Consider the following 21,562-nt stretch of genomic DNA (forward strand, 5'->3'; position numbering starts at 1 on the left):
ACTTGTCAATATTTTTTTCGTGTCGAGAACAAATTATCCACAGCTGCTTATTTGGATTTTGACGATCGATTCAATCAAGACTCATCACTCAAGGGAAATTGACAGTTTGAAATCAAAAGAAAATGTTTTTCCGATTCGGTGATGATAAGGATAATATTATCTGATGTGGAGGTCATTGAGCCCTCAACTTATCCGACATGAATCTTTTGGATATGTCTTGCAATGATGATTCATTCTCTCTTCGATATTCTTAGGCGATATTATCTTTCTCCGATAAAATAGCCCAGCGCGCACCTTCCAAAAAGGGAACCACAACAACAGCAACAAAACGGTAAAGGCCATTACGAATGCAAATGAAAACGGCATCATTTCCGACGCTCTGCTCTGCCTCGATTGTGCCGGGCCACGGCCATTTACTTGCAAATCGTTCGATTTCGGCCTACGCCGAGATTTTCTTTTTGTTCGTTGGGATAGAACAGATGGAATAAACTACATTGCACGCTCACGCATATATCTGTATATAGAAGACAATGTTGTTGTTGTTGTTGCTGTTGTCTAATGGAGTCGGTGCTGTGTATACCGTTTCGGGGTTTTGTTGCGGGCAAGGAGACGCAGCAGGTGTTCAAAACGACCTGGATAGGTGGCGCCCCGCCTATGATCGACCCAACCCCATCTTCTCTTGTTATATTCAGTTCTCGTTTTTTTTTTTTCGCTCGTTTCTTTTCGTGTAAGAAGAAGAAAGTCGATTTATTTACGATCGTCTCTGATTCTTTTTTTTCTTCCCTCCTGAATATAATATCAAAGCGCGTTAGTAGTCGGGAGACTTCCCACCAGGACGTCGTACGTAATTCTTTCCCCTAGCCATACAATTCTCTCGTTTTCAATTAGTCCTTAAAAGCAACTGCAACAACACAACATTGATGCCGTCGGATGCACTTTTGTGTGCTGCATATTATGCTGCTATATACCTTTTTTCTTTGTTTCGTTTTTTTTTTCCCGATCCAATCTAAGGTTCATGAAACATAAATCAGAACTGACTGGAGACTGCTGCCGTTGTTGTTGTTGGGCCTGTCGGGAGGAGAATAGGCGGAGGTGATGTAAGTCTGTGTGGGTAATTTTCGTCGTCGAATTTCTTCTTGGTAATAATTCACGTGACTGTGGAAAAATAGAAATAGTTGGAAAGAAAACTGGAGACGTATGGGTCTCCCATTTCTTTTCTCTTATTGGGTTGTGTCGTAACGTCTCATAAATCAATGACGATCCTTACCGATCATCGCTACAACTGCTTGTGGTAAATTTATAAGGATGATGACAGTGTTTTATTCTTTTATTACATCGCCGTATAATAAATGATTGGGTAAAAAATTCAAACCACGGCTTTGTTATCGGTCGTTCGATTGAAAACTGATCGATCCATCACCATATCTCGCAATCCAAAAGTGACAACGTTTCGACGTGGTGATGATTGGTTTGTTATCCGGTCCAAACCTGTTGAATTGTTGATAATACGCCAGCCCACCACCGCACTACTGGATTTCTACCACCGTGTAATCGCGTAAATCGTTTAAGCCATTGGCCATGGGAAACAAAAAAAAAAAGAAAAAGATCAGCACAAGTTTTTGGACAAGACATAAAAGGATTTACATTTGTTTGTGTAACCGACGGGAACTTTTTTTTTTTTCCTATTTTTGTTGGGGAAAAAGAAGAAAAGAGGGGACTGCGTGTGTAAAATGGAGTTCTTCTGCTAGGCTCCGCCTCTTATAGAACTATTTCCATCACCCGCCGCTAGAGGCGCTGTCCTGAGAACAAATCGAGAGGGGAGAGAGAGAATAGAAAAGCGCCATGATTTGACGCGGTTGGGCTCAGTTGTCTCCCGACTCCAGTTCTCGTTGCACGTGCGTTATTTTGCTTCTCTTTCCTGCTGTGTATCGACTCGACTGATAAACTCTCGATTCCCGAAAGTTGCACGTGTTTGTCATACTGAAATTTTGACTCCCAATTAGTTTGATTTTGAGACGAATTTTTCTTTTTCTGAACCTTGAATTCAATTCGCCAATTTTGGGTTGTTTGCCTCGTGGTTTTTGCGTTTGATTCATAGTGAAACCGGCTCTTTTTATAAATACTCCAACGGATTATTCAATTGGCGCCCAAAAGTGGATTTACACGTCGTCTGGTGATTGAAACCTTTTTTCATTTGGTGGCCACAGGTTAGTTGTCGTTTTTTTTTTTCTTCTTGGGCGTATTTCGTTTGTTTTGGTCATCTTGTGGTATTCTTGTTCCCTTTCTCTCTCTATTTGGTTAATGTGAAATTTATTCAGTTTTTCCTCGACTGGGGGGAAGAATAAATGAAAATGGGAAAAATATTTCAATCATCGCCTTGAAAACTAAAGTAAAGAATGAAAAAAAAAAAAAAAACAGTTCAGCAGCAGGTGTGGGGGGTTTCTTTGACATGCACATTTGTAACATGCACTTGCGTGTGTGTCAGTTTCGTAAGCAGCAGCACCTCACCTCGTCAAGTCGCCCCCTCCCGACATTTTCCGGTGGCGTTTTTTGTTCGAATAAGAAAAACAATTTTCTCCGCCCACCGTAGGAAAAATAAGAAAATTTGGCCACAAAATGGATCACACAGTAATTTCATTGTTCTCGAGTCTCGACGAATCAATTTTTCCAATTCTGTTTTTTTTTATTTTTCCCTCAAAACAATTTCACTTGGTTTAAAAGAATGGATAAATAACGAGCTCCGTCGTTGACTCTAATTACGGACGGCTGGATCATTTTTCCTACCGAGGTCGGACAAAAAAAAGAGAGAGGAGCTTTTTGTTGTCGTCTGGAAAGTCTCAAAAGAAAATTGTTGTTGTATTATGGAGAGGAGATGGGGGGCACGGCAATTGGTTCCAGTCGTTTATCTAAAAAAAAGGCTCGAGCGGCTCTTGTGTATATTTATGCACAGAATTTTGATACGCTCTACAGCGTTCAAGTTCATCTCACGAGATTATTCTAGAAAACATTCGAATTCGCACAGACTATGTTTGACATTTTGATGATTTGAACATCGTAATAATACCAAACAAAGATGAAAAATGGTTCGATCCATTTGGATTGCGAACAGCCTTAAAAGTCCGAGTCGATATTTCTCCTCATGTGATTATGGTAATGGACAGGTTTTTTCTCCCTTTTCGTGTCTTCTATGCCTGTGCATCTTGTTTTTGTTTTTCAAAAGGGAATAAGAGTTTGGCTCAGGGGCTTGGATATCGTGGGGGCAAAACAAAGCCTCTCGTTCTCTTCTTTATTCCTTTTTTTTTCTTTCCTTCTTCTTTCCAAATTCGAAATGTATTATGGATTGTCTCGTGTTCTTCTTTGGGTTTTGACTCGAGTCGGCCTGTGGTTTATAGACCCCATCTCGGGATGGTTTTTGTGTGAGTCGGTGTTTATCAGAAAGAGAAAAAATAAAAAAAGCCCGCACGAACGCAAAAGGGGAAAACATAACAACCACCCCAAATACGAGTCTTTTATACAAATTCTTGCAGCTTGGCTGCTGCTGCTGTTGCTGCTGCGGTTCATTTCAAGGAGCAGAAGAGAGAGGAGGAGGAGGAAGGCATTCGGGAAAGCGTGTAATAACTATAGGCGAAGTGGAAGGCCTTCCCCCCTTTTTTCAACGTCGTTAATATTTTCGACATTGTCTCACGGCACTAAACCACCTCCAACAATATTTTCAAACACGAATATTTCCCCCCTCTTCCCATTTTCGGGAAATTGCATTTGAAAACGATCGCAGCCGACCGCAAATTAATCGGCGCCAAAAGGGGAAATGTCGCCGTCTTGTCTTGGATCATTTTTGGGGTTTTTGTCGGGAAATAAAAAATAAGGAGCAGCAGCAGCCCAGGTCACATGTCCAGTCGCTGTCTCCCGAGTGAGACGAGTCTCTCCGGTGTATCTCGTCTTTGGTTCTTTTTTGCGTGTCGTCTCGTCTTTTTTTAAGTGCAACTGACGACAACCCACCGGTTTTTATGCCATCCTCACTCCCCATCCACATTACCATAGGCTCCTTACTTCCCTTTTTTTTTACCCCGCGCCGTCGCGACTGTGTGTGTGTACAGTGTCTCATCTTTTAGGAGGGGCATCATCTTTCACTTAAAGGCATATAAGAAAACATTGTTGCCCCCAAAACTAATAAAACGGTGAAGAAGGAGAGGGAATTGAAGCCATACAACATCTTCTCGAGTACTGTCGTAGTTGTAGTAGTAGTAGTAGGGAGGGCCAAAAAGAGACTAAATAGATGGGAAGAAAAGGAGGACGTCATCAGCTCTTCAAACAGTAGAGCCCCAATGTGGAAATAGAGAGGACAACAATTACTCGTCTATGAGTCGCTCCTCTTTTTATAAGAGAATTTGTGGTGGTTGGCAGGGGGGACTGATGTTGAGGGGGTCCTATATAGTTTGAAGAAGATGGAAGGATGATTTCAACGCCCGAACACGGTAGTATTAGAACCCTCGGGTTCCATCTGACATCCAAAAAGAAGAAGGACAAAAAAAATCCTCTCCCTGTTGAAAAGAATAAGAAGAAATGTCTTTCTGAGCTTTTAGTTTTACCTCCTCGAAAAAAAAGATGCCTATCAAGTTCTCCCTATATCAGCTCTCTTCGACCTCCATAGATCTAACATGTTTTGAGAGTCTTTTCTTTTCTTTCCTCTTTTTTCTTTTGGGTTTGTTGTTGTTATTGTTATCCTCTGTGAAGAGGCTCCACTCTAGGCGAATGTGTCATCACCAATTTCCAATTTCTTTTATTCACCTTTTTACGGTCTGATCGATTCGCTCGTTGAATCATCGACCTAATTGGGCAACGAATTCCTTCCTGTTAACCAATAGGCTCCCAAATGTCGTTAACGATGTTATTTATTGTCCACCTGGTCTCCAACCAAAAAGAATAAAGATGCCAAGTTTAAGGGGCCATGTGAAAACTGGCAAACCCTCGTCAAGGAGAAACCTTTTTTTTAAATTTTCTTTTGAATGACCGAATAGAACAAACAAAAATGTTTACATCACTCCTCTCTGCCCTGTGTGTATATATATGGGGGAATTTGATCTTTTTCTTTCTTCTTTCTTTCACTTGATCCAACTTGAAAGTGTCGAGTTACTTGACACCAGCCAAACTACAACTCTTGTCCGTTTCGTTTGTTGAACCCTTGAAAAACGCGTTGGAACTTCTTTGAAAGGCTTCGCCAATTTGGTGGAGCTCCTGCAACGTTTTGAGGAGGTTACTGCATCACGTCACGACACCTTGGCTTAGAGGTGAACCGATTGAGGGCGCCCTGTAATTAGTTAATCAACGCCATCCAACAGCTAACAGCTGGAACGGTGGAAGAATGGTTATCTCTCCCGACAGAGATAATGAAGCCTTCACGAAATGGCAGCATCAAGTGATTGTTGTTGTTTGTCTGAGAGCGACATCGTCTGCGATGTTTCGGATTGAAATTGCTCCTCTGTCTTTTTTCATCTTCATTGCCGTGAACATTGAAAATTTAAAAGTGAAACTTTTAAAAGAGTCCCTCGCATGACTCGTCCATTTTCTCCCATTTTAACTCGAAGACTCGAGGGGCTACCAAAAGATAGTAATTAGGACGTGAGTTCTTTTTCTCCCCCCTATACCTGAGCTGAAATAATCTGATTGGTCGTCGACTGTTTTTTTTGTGTGTGTGTGTGTTAGCCTTTCTTCTTCCTTTTTTGACCATTTTCGGGACCGCTGGAGAAAGAAAAGAAAAACGAAACAATTTCTCTCGTTCGGTTTTCATGCCAGTCGGGCCGCTTGTTTGACTCTTGGCTGCCAAATTACAAGGCAAAACAGTTCGGCGCTCTTATTTCTTTTTCGGTGCTGGACTCGCTTCTCTCTCTCTCTCGGGTGGAGGAGGCGGAGAAGTTGAGGGAGGTTGTTAGAAAGAGCCCAGGAAAAAGGAAAAAAAAAGGTTCATGTATATAATCAGCACCAGCCCCCCATTTGGTTGCTCTTATCCGCCATCTTTTTCTACTTTATACCTTTGCAGTCGACAAGACTCGACACTCGAAAAGGTTTTTTTTAAAACTTCTGCAGACATTCCCGCCCACCTTTGACTCTGGCCCATCTCCTGGGTGATTGTTAGTAGCGTCATTTTTATGTATTCAGCAGATTTTTGTAGTTTCCCTTTTGGTCAAAATGAGAAAAAAGTTGAGAGGTGAAAAGGCTGAAAAAGGCAGCGGCTAATTCTTGTTCTTGCTCGGGAAAATGTTTTAAAATGATGACGGGATAAAATGCCAGTCAGCTTTTTGTGTCGAGTCGATTTCATTGAAAGACAAAAGAATTTAGGAACTTGAAGAAGTTGAGTCTAGGACGAAACGGGGGGGAAGAAGAGAATCAATTTGAGTTGAATTATTTTCTGGAACACACACAAAGCAACACAAGAGCCAGAAGAAATGGGTTTTTAAAAAAGAAAACGTGAGCGTTCAACGCAGCGGGCGGTTCTTCTCCGCGCGTTTCCACCGACGACGACCGCCACGGGAAGACGAGGAGGAAGAAGTTGCGGTCTTCCTCTCCCTTTTTTTTTACTTTTACATGTTGTTGTTGTTGTTGTTGTATTCTTCCCCTCTAGCTGATTTTGTACAGCTCGTACGAACGAGAAGTCTAGTGGTATGTAATCAGACAATTTATTTATTTATATTTTTTTGTGTGCGGGTCTTCCATAAAGTTTATAAGAACCAGGCACTCGGCTCCTGTGTGTGTGTTTATAAACGACTGACGTCCTGCTGTTGATCATCGTAAAATAAAAAAGAAAAGAAAAGAAACAACAGGAAAAGAGAAGGGAAAATGAACCTCCTCCTCCTCATCGTTCCCCCCACTCCACAGAAATAACTTGGCATTTTATTATTAGGTGCTTTATAATGCGCACTGTGGATACAGTGGGGGATTTTGGTTGACTGGACTCACTTGTGGTGGGTGGACGTAGCCGAGTAGACACACAAGTCGTTTTCAATGTCAAAACATTAAAGAAATTAAAGAAAGAAAACCAAGTTGAATGAAGACGAAGGAAACGAATCCTATGTGGTCTGCCACCATCACCAACCACCACCTACTTTTTTCCCCCTTCTTTTTTTTTTCTGTCGACAAAAGAAATTGAAAATCCTTTTTCTTTGACTAACTCGATTTTATACTTGTACCGACACCGATGCCAGCAGCGTCTACTCCGTCTTAATGAAGCACGCTTTTCGTGTGTGTGTCGATTTGCGGTCGCCGGTGAACGCGTTCGTGAACACCCGCGACTTTCGTCAGTTGTACAATAATTACCACAAGACCCTGCCATTTCTTTGTGTTGCCCTTTACCTTTTTTGTTTTTAATTTTTCGTTTGTTGAATAGAAGATTTAATGAATTTTCTCTTTCCAATTTCAGGTCGATTATGTTCTTGTAGTGTCTGGATCTGCTGCAGTCGCCGAATCATCCCGAGATGATGATGCATCGCTCACGTCTGCTCCACCTGCTCCCTCTCTTCTTGGTCTTTGCTGTCGCCATGGCAACCGACGATGGTATTTCATTTTTCATCTTCTCTCCCGTTTTTAATGAAAAAAATGGCAACAGGTCGGCCAAATTAAAAAAGTGCCATTCTGTCGAGATATTGGTTTCTTCCTTTTTTAAAAAAATTACTATCAAGGTTTTATTTAGTTAACCTTAAAATTTTGGGTGTAAGGTGGAGGCATTGAACAGTGAAACAAAGGCCCAGTTACGGTAAACTGCAGGTGGATAAAAGATATAGAAATGGCTGATGGTTTTTGGAAGATTATTAGCGGCGCTCAGTGCGAATGCTCGGTGGTCCGTTCAGTCAACCCGCCGCCCCCCTGTAGGAGCTGGATGAAATGGAGGGGGGTGGGGTGAATACGTGGGAATAGCTCGTTAGGTGTAGTTAGTACTCTCATCGGTATTTTTATTCTTAACAGTATCTCCAATATTCTCTTGTTTATTTACATCGTGTGGCTAAAAGAGAGACGAAAGGAAAAATAAAAAAAGAGACTCCCCACCTGGACACTTTCTCTGTTCCTTTGCCATATGTCTCTAGTCGGTGGGTTTTCATAAGTCATAAATTTCAGCGAGGGTGTATAGGAGATTTTGGCTGCGGGGATGATTGGGGGAATAGCGGCGTCTAAAGTAATTGAAATCAAGTTGTCCCATCTCTGCTGAACTGACTTAACAAATGGCTTGATTGTCCGCCGTCCGCCAGTGATTACCTTTTTGTGACCATCGTTTTTATTTTTTCAGGTGGCTCCTTGTTGGAAGATCCTCTTGCCACTGGCCGTCCGGGATCGGATTCGACGGCCCCGCTCTTCCTGGAAGAACCCGAGGACGCGTACGTGGTCAAGAGCAAAGCGGGAACGCTCTCGTGTCGTGCCGCTCACGCACTTCAACTTTATTTCGTCTGCAACGGCGAGGAGGTGAGGGCCAAGCACCACTCTGCTCACGAGTTTGTCGATCCCATGACGGGCATCCGCCAGCTGGAAGTCAAGGTGGACATTAGCCGCAACGACGTCGAGGAATACTTTGGACTGGACGGCTACGGCTGCGAGTGCATCGCTTGGTCTTCCTTCGGGCAAGTCAAGTCCCGCCGAGCCAAAGTCATCGTCGCATGTGAGTCACACCACCTTTTGTTTTTTCTTCTTCTTCTTTCGACTCTGCTGTTGCCAGCTAATTACCATTACCAGCAGACATTTGGTTCTCTTCTTCTTTTTCTTCTCCGGCCGTTTTCTCTTTTTTTCCGTTTCGTGTTTTTATTTTATGGCGGCGACGCTCTACCGTTGACGGATGGCGTTGGTTTAGGCGACTCAAATTGTATTGAATTCGAGATAATGTCGTGGTGGATGTATATTTGACGCATTGCCGCGCTCGACGCGATCCGATGCGGTTGTCTAGGCGACACGGAAAAAGTCAAGAAAAAAGGAAACTGAAAAAGGGCACACAAGTTCTTTCCCCCTGGCGACGCCAATCCGGCCGTGATGCATCAGCTATATCCCTCTACTCGTTTCTCTGGCGTGCACTGCAAAATCCTCTTTGACGTGCAATATCCATCAGACTACAAAAGAGTTATGGCGAGAATGCCATAACCGATGGGGTGGGGGGAATATCCGGAGGAGGAAAGAGTTTCGGGAGCAATCGGCAGCATTGTGTGTTGTATTGTTTCTGATTTACGTCGCGCATCCCGGCAACGATACCCGACCCAATACGATTATGACAACTGTCGTACGTTTACGTGTGTGTAATTCGATTCATTGTCTCTTTCGGGGGAGTGGGGTTTTAGTTCCGAGTTTGTGTTGAGTCGAATTCTCTTTGACGGTTGAAAGGACCCAAGCATTTGGGCGTCTTTGATCCGGTCTCCGATTTCGACACAATGGTCGGTGCTGCAGGAGAAGAAGTGGAGCTTCTCCCATCAGGCCACTGATATCATGGCATTAGCCATTCAAGCGAGAGCTATACTCACTTTGAGGCTTTTACGAACCAGCGGCTCGAACTGAAATGTTTGGCTCCGGTTCGTTCTCTTCTTCCCCTCGAGGTTTCTTTCTCTGACCAAAGCGAGTAGAAGAGGAAGAACCGTTGTGTGAAATTTTAGACGGAAGAAATGATACTACAGGGCTGTTAGGTACGTTAGACGTACTTACATGTAGGATTGAGTCGTACATATATCGGCCGTAAGTCGGTTTGTCTCCCATCATTTAATCGGAAGCTATATACGCCCATTGTCCCCAGTTGAGACCTGAGAGAGTTGCAATGAACTCTGTTGTTGTTGTTGTTGTTGTTGTCCGGCTCTGCTGAAATGACGCTCTTAAATCGTCGTGTCGATCGATGGGGTGTTGCAACAACAACAGCAGCAGCTACTCCTTTTGTACATCGTAAATCGGAATCTAAATCTCAAACCGCACGCGAGCTCGTTGCCACGGTCCTTTCGTCTCTCGTTTAATTTGGGCGTCAACGACACGGAACTCTCTAAATGTCTCCTTTTCTCCCGGGCCAACTTCTTTTTTTTCCCCCGTGTGTCTCGGTAGAAATAATCTTGGCATTCTCTTTCGTTCGTTCAACAGACGAGGAATTTCAGTTGACAAATCAGGTTGCCTCACCTTCGATTCGATCGATCTGATGCATCTGACGATAAACATTTTTTTTGTTTTCTTTGGTTGCTTATTTCTGCATTTTAATTTTCTGATTGAATTAAGATTACAAGATGGAATTCGACCGTGGTTATTTGCGATTGGGAGGAGGGGGAGAAATCGATGATGTCACTATAACCGTGTGATCGCATTACGCGCAGGGAATTGGGCACGGCGGGGCTTCGCTGATAATGAGCTCTTAAAAAAGAGGCAGGTGTGGATAGTTTCCAACGGGGTTTCCATGACGACGCCTTCTTCTTCTTCTTCTCAAGTTGTCGTATTTGAATAGGGCTTACTGACTCGTGGCGTTTACAAGACAAACAACAAGTTGCTACTGCCTTTTCTGATAACGTTTTGAAATTCTTGCCGTAATCCCAACATGGATTTTTGAAATGGCAGTCGTAAACTGCTGACGTTTTGAAATTCAAATCTCCCTCGGATATGCAACGGATTTATTTCCTTTTTTTTCTAAATTCAGGAAAATAATGCGCACCATTTCGAATTTTATTTGTTGAATTTATTTCTTCATTCGGGAAAAAATAATGTTGATTCCCTTATCGTCTCTTTCCGTTCTACATTCGTCTACTCGTCGCGTTCGGTCACGCGCCAAACATTTTCTTCGGTGGATGAGGGGAGAGAACCCGAAGAAAAGGGGAGGTTTCCGAGGGCGTCAGTTATCGACTGGTGAAGTTGACAGATGTTTAATGGGCGAAACAGCTGAATCGGACAGGACATTTCTATACACGCAAAGGAGTTAGATTTTTCTTTTATTCTTGTTTCTTGAAAAAAGTTTAATTTCGGTTACACAAGTTTTGATAGTCGCTAAAGTAAATGGCTGGGTGATTCGTTAGAGAAGAAAAGTTGTTTGTCGACTCTTGTGAAAATTGGACTCGCGCGATTCTTGTAGCTATTTGACGTTAAAAGGGAGAAAAAGAGACTTCCATTTTTCACGCAGCTGTTTCTTCAGTAGACGTCGAAGGTGGTGGCGGGGGGTGGTTCACGCACGTTTGTTTTGAACAGGTACGGCTACACACACGACACTGGTTTCTACAGTGACGCACGCAGCCGCGCCTTGATGAATATTAATTATAGGGAGAGGGGGAGAGAGAAACTCTAGGACACGGTTGGGGGTTCGACAGAAGAAAGAAAGAAAGAAACGGCGTGTAAATTTTTCTTATTCTTTTTCCGAGATATTTACATCTTGCGGTCGCCCATCGCTTTTTCCTTCTGGAGAAAACAACAACACAGTTATAATATATTGTGTGTTATTCTTATTCTTCTTCTTTCGACAACTATTTCACCGTGACCAACAATTCTTTTATTTATTCCCGCTCGTTCGACGAGTCTGTTGATCGGCAGAAGACACTCGGCATGACAATATCAAAATCGACCCCACCCTGCTCTCTTTCCCCCTTACGGCGATGCTGGTTCCGCTTGGCGACCATTTTGATTGATCCGATTCTGGTCTCACGAGGCAAGGATTTCAAATCAATCTCGTCGAATTGCCTTTTCCTTGATTGAATTGCTTGTCATCAATAGGGGAGCTCATCATATAAAGGATAAGGTTTTTTTTAAATATTGTGCGTCTACTCACAACACATTTCGATCGGCCCAATGAATCCGATTAGTTAGCTGCTCCTTTTCTTTTCCTTTTTATTTATTTCTTGGAAAAGAATATTGAGATATTTCAAGCGGAATGGAAAGGGCCAACTTTGAGGGATTATTTGAATGTTTGAAACTCTTTCCTTCTTTTTCTTATATATTTAAAAGCCCCTGGAACCGTGTCGTCGGCCATTTCTCTTGGCTTGTCTCTGGACCCTTTCCCAGTTTGGCCTCTAAGGAATGGAGCTAGTAGAAAGAAACTTATCCACAATATCCGGAGTGTATACGTGTCAAAGAGTCTCATCCATCAAGTTGTTCTTGTACCGAAACAATTCCGGGGTTTCAGAGGGGGGGCCGGCGCTCGACTGGTGAAAGAAGTCTGAAGTCAAAAAGAATCTGTGTCGAACATCGTGTCGTGCTAATTTTTGTCTGGTCGGGATTTGTATATAGCCTCGCGGACGGTGTTCACATCTGTTTCCTCTTTGATCCAGCGGTTTGGCGTTTGGCTGTCGCTTCGCCTTGTCTTTTCCTGGACGTCGGCGTTTGTTGTCTAGTTTTAATAATAGTGCGACTGGCAAAGGTGGGTGTGTTTGTGTGATGGCCCCCATTGCCTTTTCTTATTTCGCCACTTAAGTGGCGTTATATTGCGACGTTTCAACAGCGCACGAAAGGAAAGAAAAGAAGTTTTATGACACATTGAAAGAAAAAAGGATTCGGTGCTGAAAAGGAGAGAGAAAGTCCTTCGTTCCCACACACTCGTTGCGTTATTTTTCCCCTCCTTGTGTCTGCGCGTGTACACACCAGCGTCCGCTAAATGTTGCCCAGTCGCAGTTGTCTGATGTTCTTGTTGTTTTGGGTTGTTTTTGTTCCCTTTTGGCTTCTGGTCTGGGCCAATGATGATGATGATGATGGTGGCGGTGGTAGGTAGGTAGGTAGGTAGTGATCCTTTGTGTGTGCCATGACTGGGCGCCGTCAGGTCTGTCTCTATATTACAGTACATTATTATCCGGCAGCGATTTCGGCTCTCGTCAAGTCATATATCGCTGCCGGCCCTGTTCTCTTGCCTATATGCAACAACATCAGGCCATCAGCCAAGTCTCTTGATATTGCCAGTACTACTTTTGGGGTTTATATATTTTTGTGGTGATGGCAGAGCTATTGGGACCTCTGGTTACAACTGCACTTCCATCTCCACTACATAAAACGGGTCAATAAAATAGGCGAGGAAACAAAAGGAAAATAAAAAATGAATAGGAGAAAAAAGTTGTTGTTACGTCATTCTTCATAACGCCGCAACTTTTTTGTTCGTCAGGTAGTCGCCATCAAAGCTGCCAAGAAAAAGTGCCGACGACGAGACGAACAACAGTCCAATCAATTTCGCCTTTTTATTGGTTCATAACCGCTCAACTCGGCTAGCTATAGAAACGTCTGAACTTTGCCCATCTCGCACCTCATTGGTTCCTGGCCTCTTCTATATACACTTTTGTGGCCCAAAAGAAAGATGAGAAAATGGTTCGGCCAACTCTTTTAGAATTTTTCATTTGATTTTGTTTTTTCATGGGCAGTGATGACGTTTTATTACAGTGGAAATCCGCTGGCGCGTACCACACTTTTCCCCGAAAAAAAAAAGTAATGGGTTTGCCCTCCTGCCATTCCTAACCAAAGCAAAAGTGAACTGCGTGGAACGCGTGCGTGCTCTTTTTTTTATTTCACGTGAAGGACGACGTTTCGTCGGCTGTTTGGCATCAAAAGAGAAATCAAAAAAGTTGTGTAGAAATGTATAACAACGTGGCAAACTAGGACAACGCCATCAAAAAGTGTTTTTTGGCTCTTTTGTCCTGTGGCCACTCTCTTCACGGACGCTTCAGACATTCCGGGCGATTAACGTCCGGACGCGTACAACAACAACAACTGTACCACCGTCGTATTATTACGATCTTGTTTGGGCTTGTGGTTTTCTCGGACCAAAGACGAAAAAGAGCAATGACTAAGAACAGACTAGGTACTACCGTCCATACCGAAATGTTGAATAATTCCCTATGATTTGGGATTGAGGGTAAGACTGAGGGGGTGGGGAGGAGGGAAAGTAAAGGAAATGAAGGCCGGCCCACCTAACCGCCGTCGTTAAGAGACGATTGCCAATGCAAATGAACCGAGTCTACACCGGCGAATGGTAATAGCTCACAGTAAGTCGAGGAAGGAATACAACAGACGGCTGATGCTAGCAGATGACGAGTATAGTTGGTATTGTACTACGTGTATAACCCTCGGAGAGAGACTTTCGGCTGATGTATAATCATAGGACGGATGTCTCACGCCCATTTCTTGCTTTGGCTTGTGTTTGGCGTTTTTCTTTTCCAGGGATATTATATCACAGACTCGTAATGTGAAAATATATACAGTAAATAAATACAGACTGGGGTGAATATAACGCCACTGCCAGGATTTTCTCGGTTGTTGTGTCGACTGTATAGAAATCCATAAAATAGCCTCGGCTTTTCCCCACTCCCCAGTCGACACTAGAGATTCATTTGACTTGAAGAAAAATAGCTATGGGAGATTTTCGGAGACGCCAAGAAATGCGATCGATGCTGGTTGGCCCTTTTTTGGCTTATTTTCGAAATCAGAATAAAGTGGGCTCGCGCGCAACCCACGTATACACTCGAATGTCTTACGGAAGAAAAAAGGAGAGATCGCGGGTTGGGTGGGCTCACTGGAAATCGATTCCCTGGGCTAGCCGCGCGGTGTCGACGTTTGGTGATTTATTCCCGCGGCCGAATCAATGCCAACATTAGACCGAGGTTGTTAGCGGTTCATTGAGATCTGCTGTGTGTGAATCTGGTTTGAAGTTGGTTCATCGAGAGAGTCCCCGGGTCTCTGGGTAAACCACAAACAAGGCCGTCAATGTCCACATGAATCAGCGCAATAGTTGAGCCGTTGCAGCTGCTCCATTTCGTCGGCACGTCATCGACTTGATTGTTCGCACATGGTCACTTTTTCTTTTTGTTTGGTTTTTTTGTTTTTTTTTCGTGGCGAATGGCGGGGGGAGAGTTTATTATCCGCCACTTTCATTGGATTCTCTGACGCAGTATCAAAAGGGAACGGAAATAACTAGCTGCTGGTCGTAAAAAAAAATAAAAACAAGAAAAATCTGACGGCTGTTGTTATGGCCACCTCCCGCGGTCTATTTTCAACTTTTTCTTTTCTTTTCTTTTCTTCAAATGTCAAAATCGACTTGATGCCAAATTTATACGTGATTTTAATTCTTTTGTTTTGCTTTTCTTTTCTAGTTATCCGCAAACACTTTACGGAGAATCCTTACTCGCGGAGTGTTGAGCTGGAACGCCAAGTGGAACTGCGCTGCCTGGCACCTGAAGGGATCCCGCCGCCGGACGTCACCTGGCAGAAGAATGGCGTGCCCGTCGAGCCGAAAAAGGAAGGCAGCAACTTGATCGTCAGCAGCGAGGGACATTTGCTGGTCGTTCAGGCCCGTCTGGCCGACATGGGCAATTATACCTGCGTGTCGGAGAATGTGGCCGGCAAGCGGATCAGCGACACGGCCGTTCTCACCGTTTTGGGTACGTACCACTCGCCATCCTTAAAGAATTATACGTCGAAGGAAATATTAGAAACTGGCTGGAAATGTAACAGACGCTTGATGATGTCGACTCCATTTCCGGGAGGTGATGGACTCGAATGCGCCCCTCCCCCCCCCCCCCAATGTAATGCGTTACCGTCAATGAAGAAATCGATTAAGAGTTTAAGGGAACGAGTTGCGTGAAATTGAGCTCGAGCCGCATCCATCACGCAATCCAATTCCTGGCACACACACAACCGGGACCCAACTTTATCCGCATTTCTTTTGTTTCTCTTGGAACTTAAATATTTTTTATTTCCTTATTCGGGGGGGCTTCCCTGAGCTCATTTACATGAACGAGTAAACGGATCCACACGCCGTTTGACTCGGAAATGATATTCACCGCCTAAAAAATATTTCCCTTTTAGACTCTTATTCTTTTCGTGAAACAAAAATTGTTGAAACCAACTGGGACAAAAAAAATATCGTCCGGTTGAAGTGATACTTAACATAATCGTGGTGCATCCATCACCTCCAGTTCATTTATTTCCCGCCTTGCACAGACGTTGCAGTTGATAAGAGTCGACTGGAAACCAAATAGAAACTAACGCTAGTATATCATCTCCTATCGGAATTGAACTTGAATAAATGCATACATAAATAATACCCGAGAGCAAGCAGCAGCAGCGACACGACAACAACAAGACGAAAATAAAAATAAGAAAACGAAATGTAATGTAATAGGAGTTTTGTAGGTTCAGTATATTCAAATGAGGCTGTGAACTCACTTGATGAAGAATTTACCGAGTCATCTGGAGCCACTGGGATATCAAATGCAAAATAGATGGAATTATTCCTATGATAAGAGTAGAAAAAAAAAGAAAAAAAGACAGGCTGACGATTGCTGGAAGGAATTTCTTTTGATCCGAAAATGAATGAGAATAGACAAGTTGATGAAACCATTCGTCACGTGAACCCTTTGGCTTTTTGAGATGTTTTGTTGGGAGGCCTCATCATTGGCCATTACCTCAGCTGGACGTCCATTTTTAACCTTTTCTTATTCATAGAGATAAGACAAAAGTGGCTTCTATTTTAAATTTTTTGTTTTTCTTGTTTATTTCCCTCCCTAACAACCCGGAGGAAGGTGGGCGGCGATGATCCTTGTGGGTTTCATGATTTCTCGATGTCGAAAGAATGCGCTGCACTCAAGTTGTTTCCCCCCCGAGAAAAGGTTAAAACCGCATACGGGCACCAAAGAATTCCGCTCCCCCCCCCATCCCTCCTCATCCCGCCTACATGGGGAGGAATCGATTTATAGGATCACGTAATCATCTAGCTTTTCTCTTGATGATGTTGTGTGTGCGGCGGCGGCGGCTCAGGCAATAGGTCACACGACCCCCTGGCACCGAAAAGTTCATAATAACCGCGGCGGGCCAAACTCAAAAGGCTTAGAAATTCAATGGAAGTTGTTTTCCAACTTTTTCAAAATGGAAACTTTGACTTGAAACAATATTTTAAGTTTCTTTTGCTCATTCGTTTTTCGCCAAGTTTACAAGTTTTTCGTTGATTCTCCCATTGTTTCTTTTTTGCTGTTATTGCTGTTGCTATTGGCTGAAATAGGAACAGAAACGAATTTTCTGGGGACTCGAAAAATCTTTTAAAAGTTTAAAAAATAAAAATCTTTTTTGGAAAGAAGAAAAAAAAAAGGGCTGCTTTTAATGGAAGATATCAATCAGCTGATGCCCGGTGACCGCAGCAGACCCCCGCAGCTCAGCATTCAAGAATAGGAAAAGAATAGGCAAAGAAAAGGCAACCAGGGATTATTTTAGTGATTGGGTCCGTTGATAAGTTTGAAAGAAAGAAAAATAAAGACGGACGACGAGTTCCTTTTTTTCTTTCTTTTTTGTATTTATATAAAAGGGAGCCTCTTTCTGTGTGATGGGATTTTCTAAACAGATACTACACCGTATATTGACTGGGCTTTCCTATGTTTGGATTTTTTCCCCTTCTTTATCAGTTGTGGAGGCTTTTGCCTATAACGGGACAGGTGATGAGACAGCTCTGAAAAGATTGGGAACCTTTTCTGCTGCTGCTGGTGTTTCAACGTGCGCTCTTTTTCCGTTTTCTTTTCTTGTCGATTTTTGTTTTGTTTTTGTTTGCCTCGCATCTCTCGCCTTCAAACACCATCTAAGCTTCACCTTCTATCTTTCTTTAATCCCATATTCTTTCTCTCCGAGTGTCAATGGGAGAGGCGTGGCCACTGATGTGCCTTCCTTCTTTAGTTAATGTTTTGTGTCTTTTGTTTCTTTTTCGCCTGCTCCGACTAGCGTGTGTCTTGACGACGAATTTGTGTTTCAGTTTTTCTTTTTTCTTTCACTCGGTTGTTTGTGTTGAGCCGATCCCGGTCTTATCGCACAACTCGCTCCATTCCTGTATATGCGCGTCTACTAAATGCATTTTTATCGCTCCGCGCTCACGGAAGACGACGACGACGACGATGAATGAATTCCTAATGGAGTTTTAGGTTTAAATCCGGGCCGGACCAGCAGTGTCTTCACCTTGAACTTTGCCGATGAATCGAATCTTTACCAACATTTTTTTCTAACAAGTTAACGATCGTTTTGATTCGGTATTCGGACTGGAGAGCAAGAAGTTGGTGTGTAACGAATGATGATGATCATTTGGATTTTTATCGATGGTCGGGGATCAAAATTCGAGAGGAGAAGAAGAAGAAGATGAAGTAAATGATGGGGTTACGGTGGGCTTCATCTACTTGCCATTCCACCTCCTTCTTTTCTTTGGGGCTGGCTCGTTTTTTATTTTTTTATTTTACTGACACCGACCCAGTCGAGTTAACCGAATCGAATCAGTAAAAGAAACTGATGCATTCTCGAACCGAGAGGCGCAGAGAGAGAGAGAGGCGTTGTGACTCATCTTTCGTGACTGAGGCCATTGTAGGCCACGTTCCCTCCTCCTCTTCGTCTGGTCCCGACGTATGGAAATGGAATTGTTTCAACCCCTTAACAGCACGAACCAAGAGCTCTCGAGTCTCGAACGGATAAAAGGGAAAATTTCTCTCTTTAAAAAAGGCAAAAAAGAAAAGAAAATGGAGTCGTATTTTATTCTATTTCATTACCGACGATATGATGTGACTGGGAGCCCCTGTGTGTGTTTGCCCGTGAGTCTGCAAGATCTTGCGATTAAGTTTTTTTTTTTCTTCTCTACTTTGCGTCCGTCTGCGCGCCACGGTGTCATATCGTATATAATAATAGGGTCGGAGTATTACCATTTAGAATGCCCAGGGCCAGTCAATAGAGTTTTCTTTGGCCATATTTCACACAAGGAGCCGCCTGCAGTCCCGCCGGCCAGCAATCAGACTTTCTCGGGATCTGAATCTTTTGATGACCAGCAGTTTGCGTCCCGTCCCGTCTGAAAGTGTTTGCTCAGCAAGAATCAAAGAGTCAAACAAAAAAAAAAAGTGGGGTCGTGAAAACTCATTTCCCGTTTCGACCGACTGTGAGATTAAACTCGGTCCAGGTGAGATTGTTGATATAGATGCTGGCCGATAGTGCACTTGATGGAGGAACAATGTCACGACCTGCACCGAGATAAGAACCTACTACAACTCGCCAGATTTTAAAGTTCTGAACGTGTTCCTCTTCTTCTTCCACTTTTTCCTTTTTTCCTTTTTCTCCCGTCCATGTTTGGCGAGAACGCGGCACGGCAACGTGCGCGCACGCCCGACAGGAATCATCCGGTCGAGTCAGCGCGACATCATCATGCCCGACTTGGCCTGTGACTTGTTTGAAAACGCTATCTGGCTTTCACGTTTCATTGAACTCGAAAAAAAAGTTTCCACAGTGCGGTCGGGAAAAAAAAAAACGTTTCAATGACATCGGCAGACGTAAAACTTTTTTTCTTTTTCCCATTTTCGTTTTTTTGGCGGTTGTCCAATTCCAGCGATAACTTTTGTGTGGTGGCATTAAAGTTGCTGGGTCTTACGGGGTTGTTGTATCCATCCCGTCTTATCCTCCTCCTCCCCCCCTCCCTTCTCCATTCCAAATGGTAATCAAATTCTTTTGGCGACTGATTTCAACCTGACTGGATTCTCGAATGCGATTGGTTACGATTTTCTTCGTGCTCATCGCACGCATTTCCCTCCTGTCAAATTGTCACTGGCCCTTTTTCCTCCCGCCTAGCTGCCAGACAGCAGCAGCCCTAGGGAATATAGTATCAGACGGAATAGGTAGTCCTCCTGCTGCTGCTCTTAATAAACCGTGCAGCGCGAGAAGAAATGAGAGAAAAATGACGTCGGACACGAGTCTGGATAACGAACCGGGGACCTGTCAGATGCACTCCCTCGATAGAAGAAGCTATACAAATACCACACATCGCCAAAGGCAGAGCTGCTACTCTTTTAGAACGTATATACGGGCAGTACATGTAGTTTTTTTTCCCCGTCTGCTATCTCATATTCGCTCTGTCCGATTCGACGAGCGATCGTATTGATCCCTCACGACTCCCGTTGGTAGAGCTGGTCTGATATATATTTTTCCTTTACTGCCTATTTAAAAAAAAATAATATCTATATGTCTATCCTTTTAATGCGTTTATTATCGACTAGTAAAAAAAGAAGAAAAAAGTTCGGATCGTTTCTTTTCTCAGTTCTTTTCAATTTTTTTCTTTTTTTTTTTTCGCTTGGTGCGCTGCTTTGATCCGGAACTCCTCCATCCGCCCCGAGTCGCTATCATCTTTCGACTCCCTTTTTGAAATCAATACATAATATAAAGAGACGTGCACTCACTAGATCTAGAGGAGCACGGTCCAACGGGTTGTTGGCAGGTCGGCCAAAAAATTGTGTTTTGATTCTGACTGAAATCCCATCCACTTTTTTGATCGAATATCAAATTCGATTTATCAAATATTGACGCCAATCAATCATATTAATCATGTTATTGTTTTATCCTATTTTTTTGCACAACAGTCAACGGGGGATGGTCATCTTGGTCTTCATGGTCGGAATGCACGTCAACTGGCCAGCCAAACTCTTGCGGTCGTGGGACTCAGAAGCGGACTCGATTGTGCACGAACCCAACGCCACTCAACGGCGGCCGCACCTGTCCAGGGTCCAACGTCCAGAAAGGCGATTGCACCTCCATCTGTCCAGGTAATACAAAGAGTTTGACCGCAAACTCTAATCATATCGAATCCTCCTCCTCCTCGCCCATGTTTGTTTCCACGTTCCACTTTTTCACGAGGACTTGATTTACCGGCTCATCCATATGCAAAGTTGTTTTGCTCCTCTCGGGACCCCCGAGATTCGATCGCTGACCCCGAACCCGCTCATATGTTACTGTCGATCTAACTTTGGTAGTTTTGTGGTGCCAGTTGAGAGCAGCCGAATGAACTTGAAAAAAGCCACACGAGTCTCATAAACGTGCACAGCAGACTGGGGCTGCGGGATTTCGCTCCCGGCTGGTGGCGCTTCCGAGAACAAATTGTCTTCACTTCTCAGAAGTCACGACAGAGTCGAAAATCTCCCGGCGCCACTTGTTATCTCGTAATTACACAAGGAGATGAACTCCAATTTCGTCCTCTCGAACCTTTTGCGCTATATAGTTATTTTTAAATTTCCTTTCATCTTTTTGGGGTTGATTGATGGTCAGATTTACACATCCGATCCCGTTTCCGAGTTGAATAGAAACCAACGTCGTTTTTATTTGTGTCATCATTAGCTTGTTGGTTTATCATCGTGTGTTTATGTATTTCTTTTTTCTTGTGCGGCCGGATTAAGACGTATCCATCCATCCGGATGGAGCCGAGGGTAAGTTAATCAATACTCGTCAGCTTGATTGTCTGCCTTGTATGACGTCAGAGTTTCTTGTTAGCGACTCGTTGTTGTTTGTTTATCCATGCGCTAACACAAAGTGATGTCGTAACGAACATTGTCGTTTTTTATTTATTTCTCTCTTTTTATAAAAAGTCGTGGACGGTCGATGGAACGCCTGGTCCAGTTGGTCCAATTGCGGGCCGGATTGTAAACATCATCGTCGCCGCTCGTGTACCAGCCCTTCACCCTCCAACGGAGGCAAATATTGCGTCGGCCGTGACTTGATGTCGGCTAATTGTACCGGCGGAATGTGTCGAGGTATGTAATGACTGTCATCATTATTACTTTCTTTTTCTTCTTGCTATTTGCCCTCTCACCCGAAAGCCGCGCAGTTGCAAATC

At 43.5% G+C, this 21,562-nt stretch overlaps 1 protein-coding gene across 2 annotated transcripts in view; it reads left to right on the forward strand.

The window, feature by feature from the left end:
• Positions 1 to 1,856: 1,856 nt before the first annotated feature.
• Positions 1,857 to 21,562, forward strand: part of LOC124194952 (netrin receptor UNC5C-like) — a 31,296-nt gene continuing 11,590 nt past the window's right edge. The window contains exons 1-7 of one of the 2 annotated variants that reach the window (XM_046589358.1): positions 1,857 to 2,207; positions 7,415 to 7,548; positions 8,276 to 8,641; positions 15,045 to 15,332; positions 20,316 to 20,498; positions 21,126 to 21,155; positions 21,315 to 21,479. In XM_046589358.1, coding sequence (XP_046445314.1) covers positions 7,470 to 7,548; positions 8,276 to 8,641; positions 15,045 to 15,332; positions 20,316 to 20,498; positions 21,126 to 21,155; positions 21,315 to 21,479 — 1,111 coding nt within the window. In that variant the 5' untranslated portion in view covers positions 1,857 to 2,207; positions 7,415 to 7,469. The remainder of the gene's footprint in view (positions 2,208 to 7,414; positions 7,549 to 8,275; positions 8,642 to 15,044; positions 15,333 to 20,315; positions 20,499 to 21,125; positions 21,156 to 21,314; positions 21,480 to 21,562) is intronic. The other variant, XM_046589359.1, reaches the window with a different exon arrangement.

The sequence above is a fragment of the Daphnia pulex genome, chromosome 5, assembly GCF_021134715.1.
Source record: "Daphnia pulex isolate KAP4 chromosome 5, ASM2113471v1".
NCBI lineage: Eukaryota > Metazoa > Arthropoda > Branchiopoda > Diplostraca > Daphniidae > Daphnia > Daphnia pulex.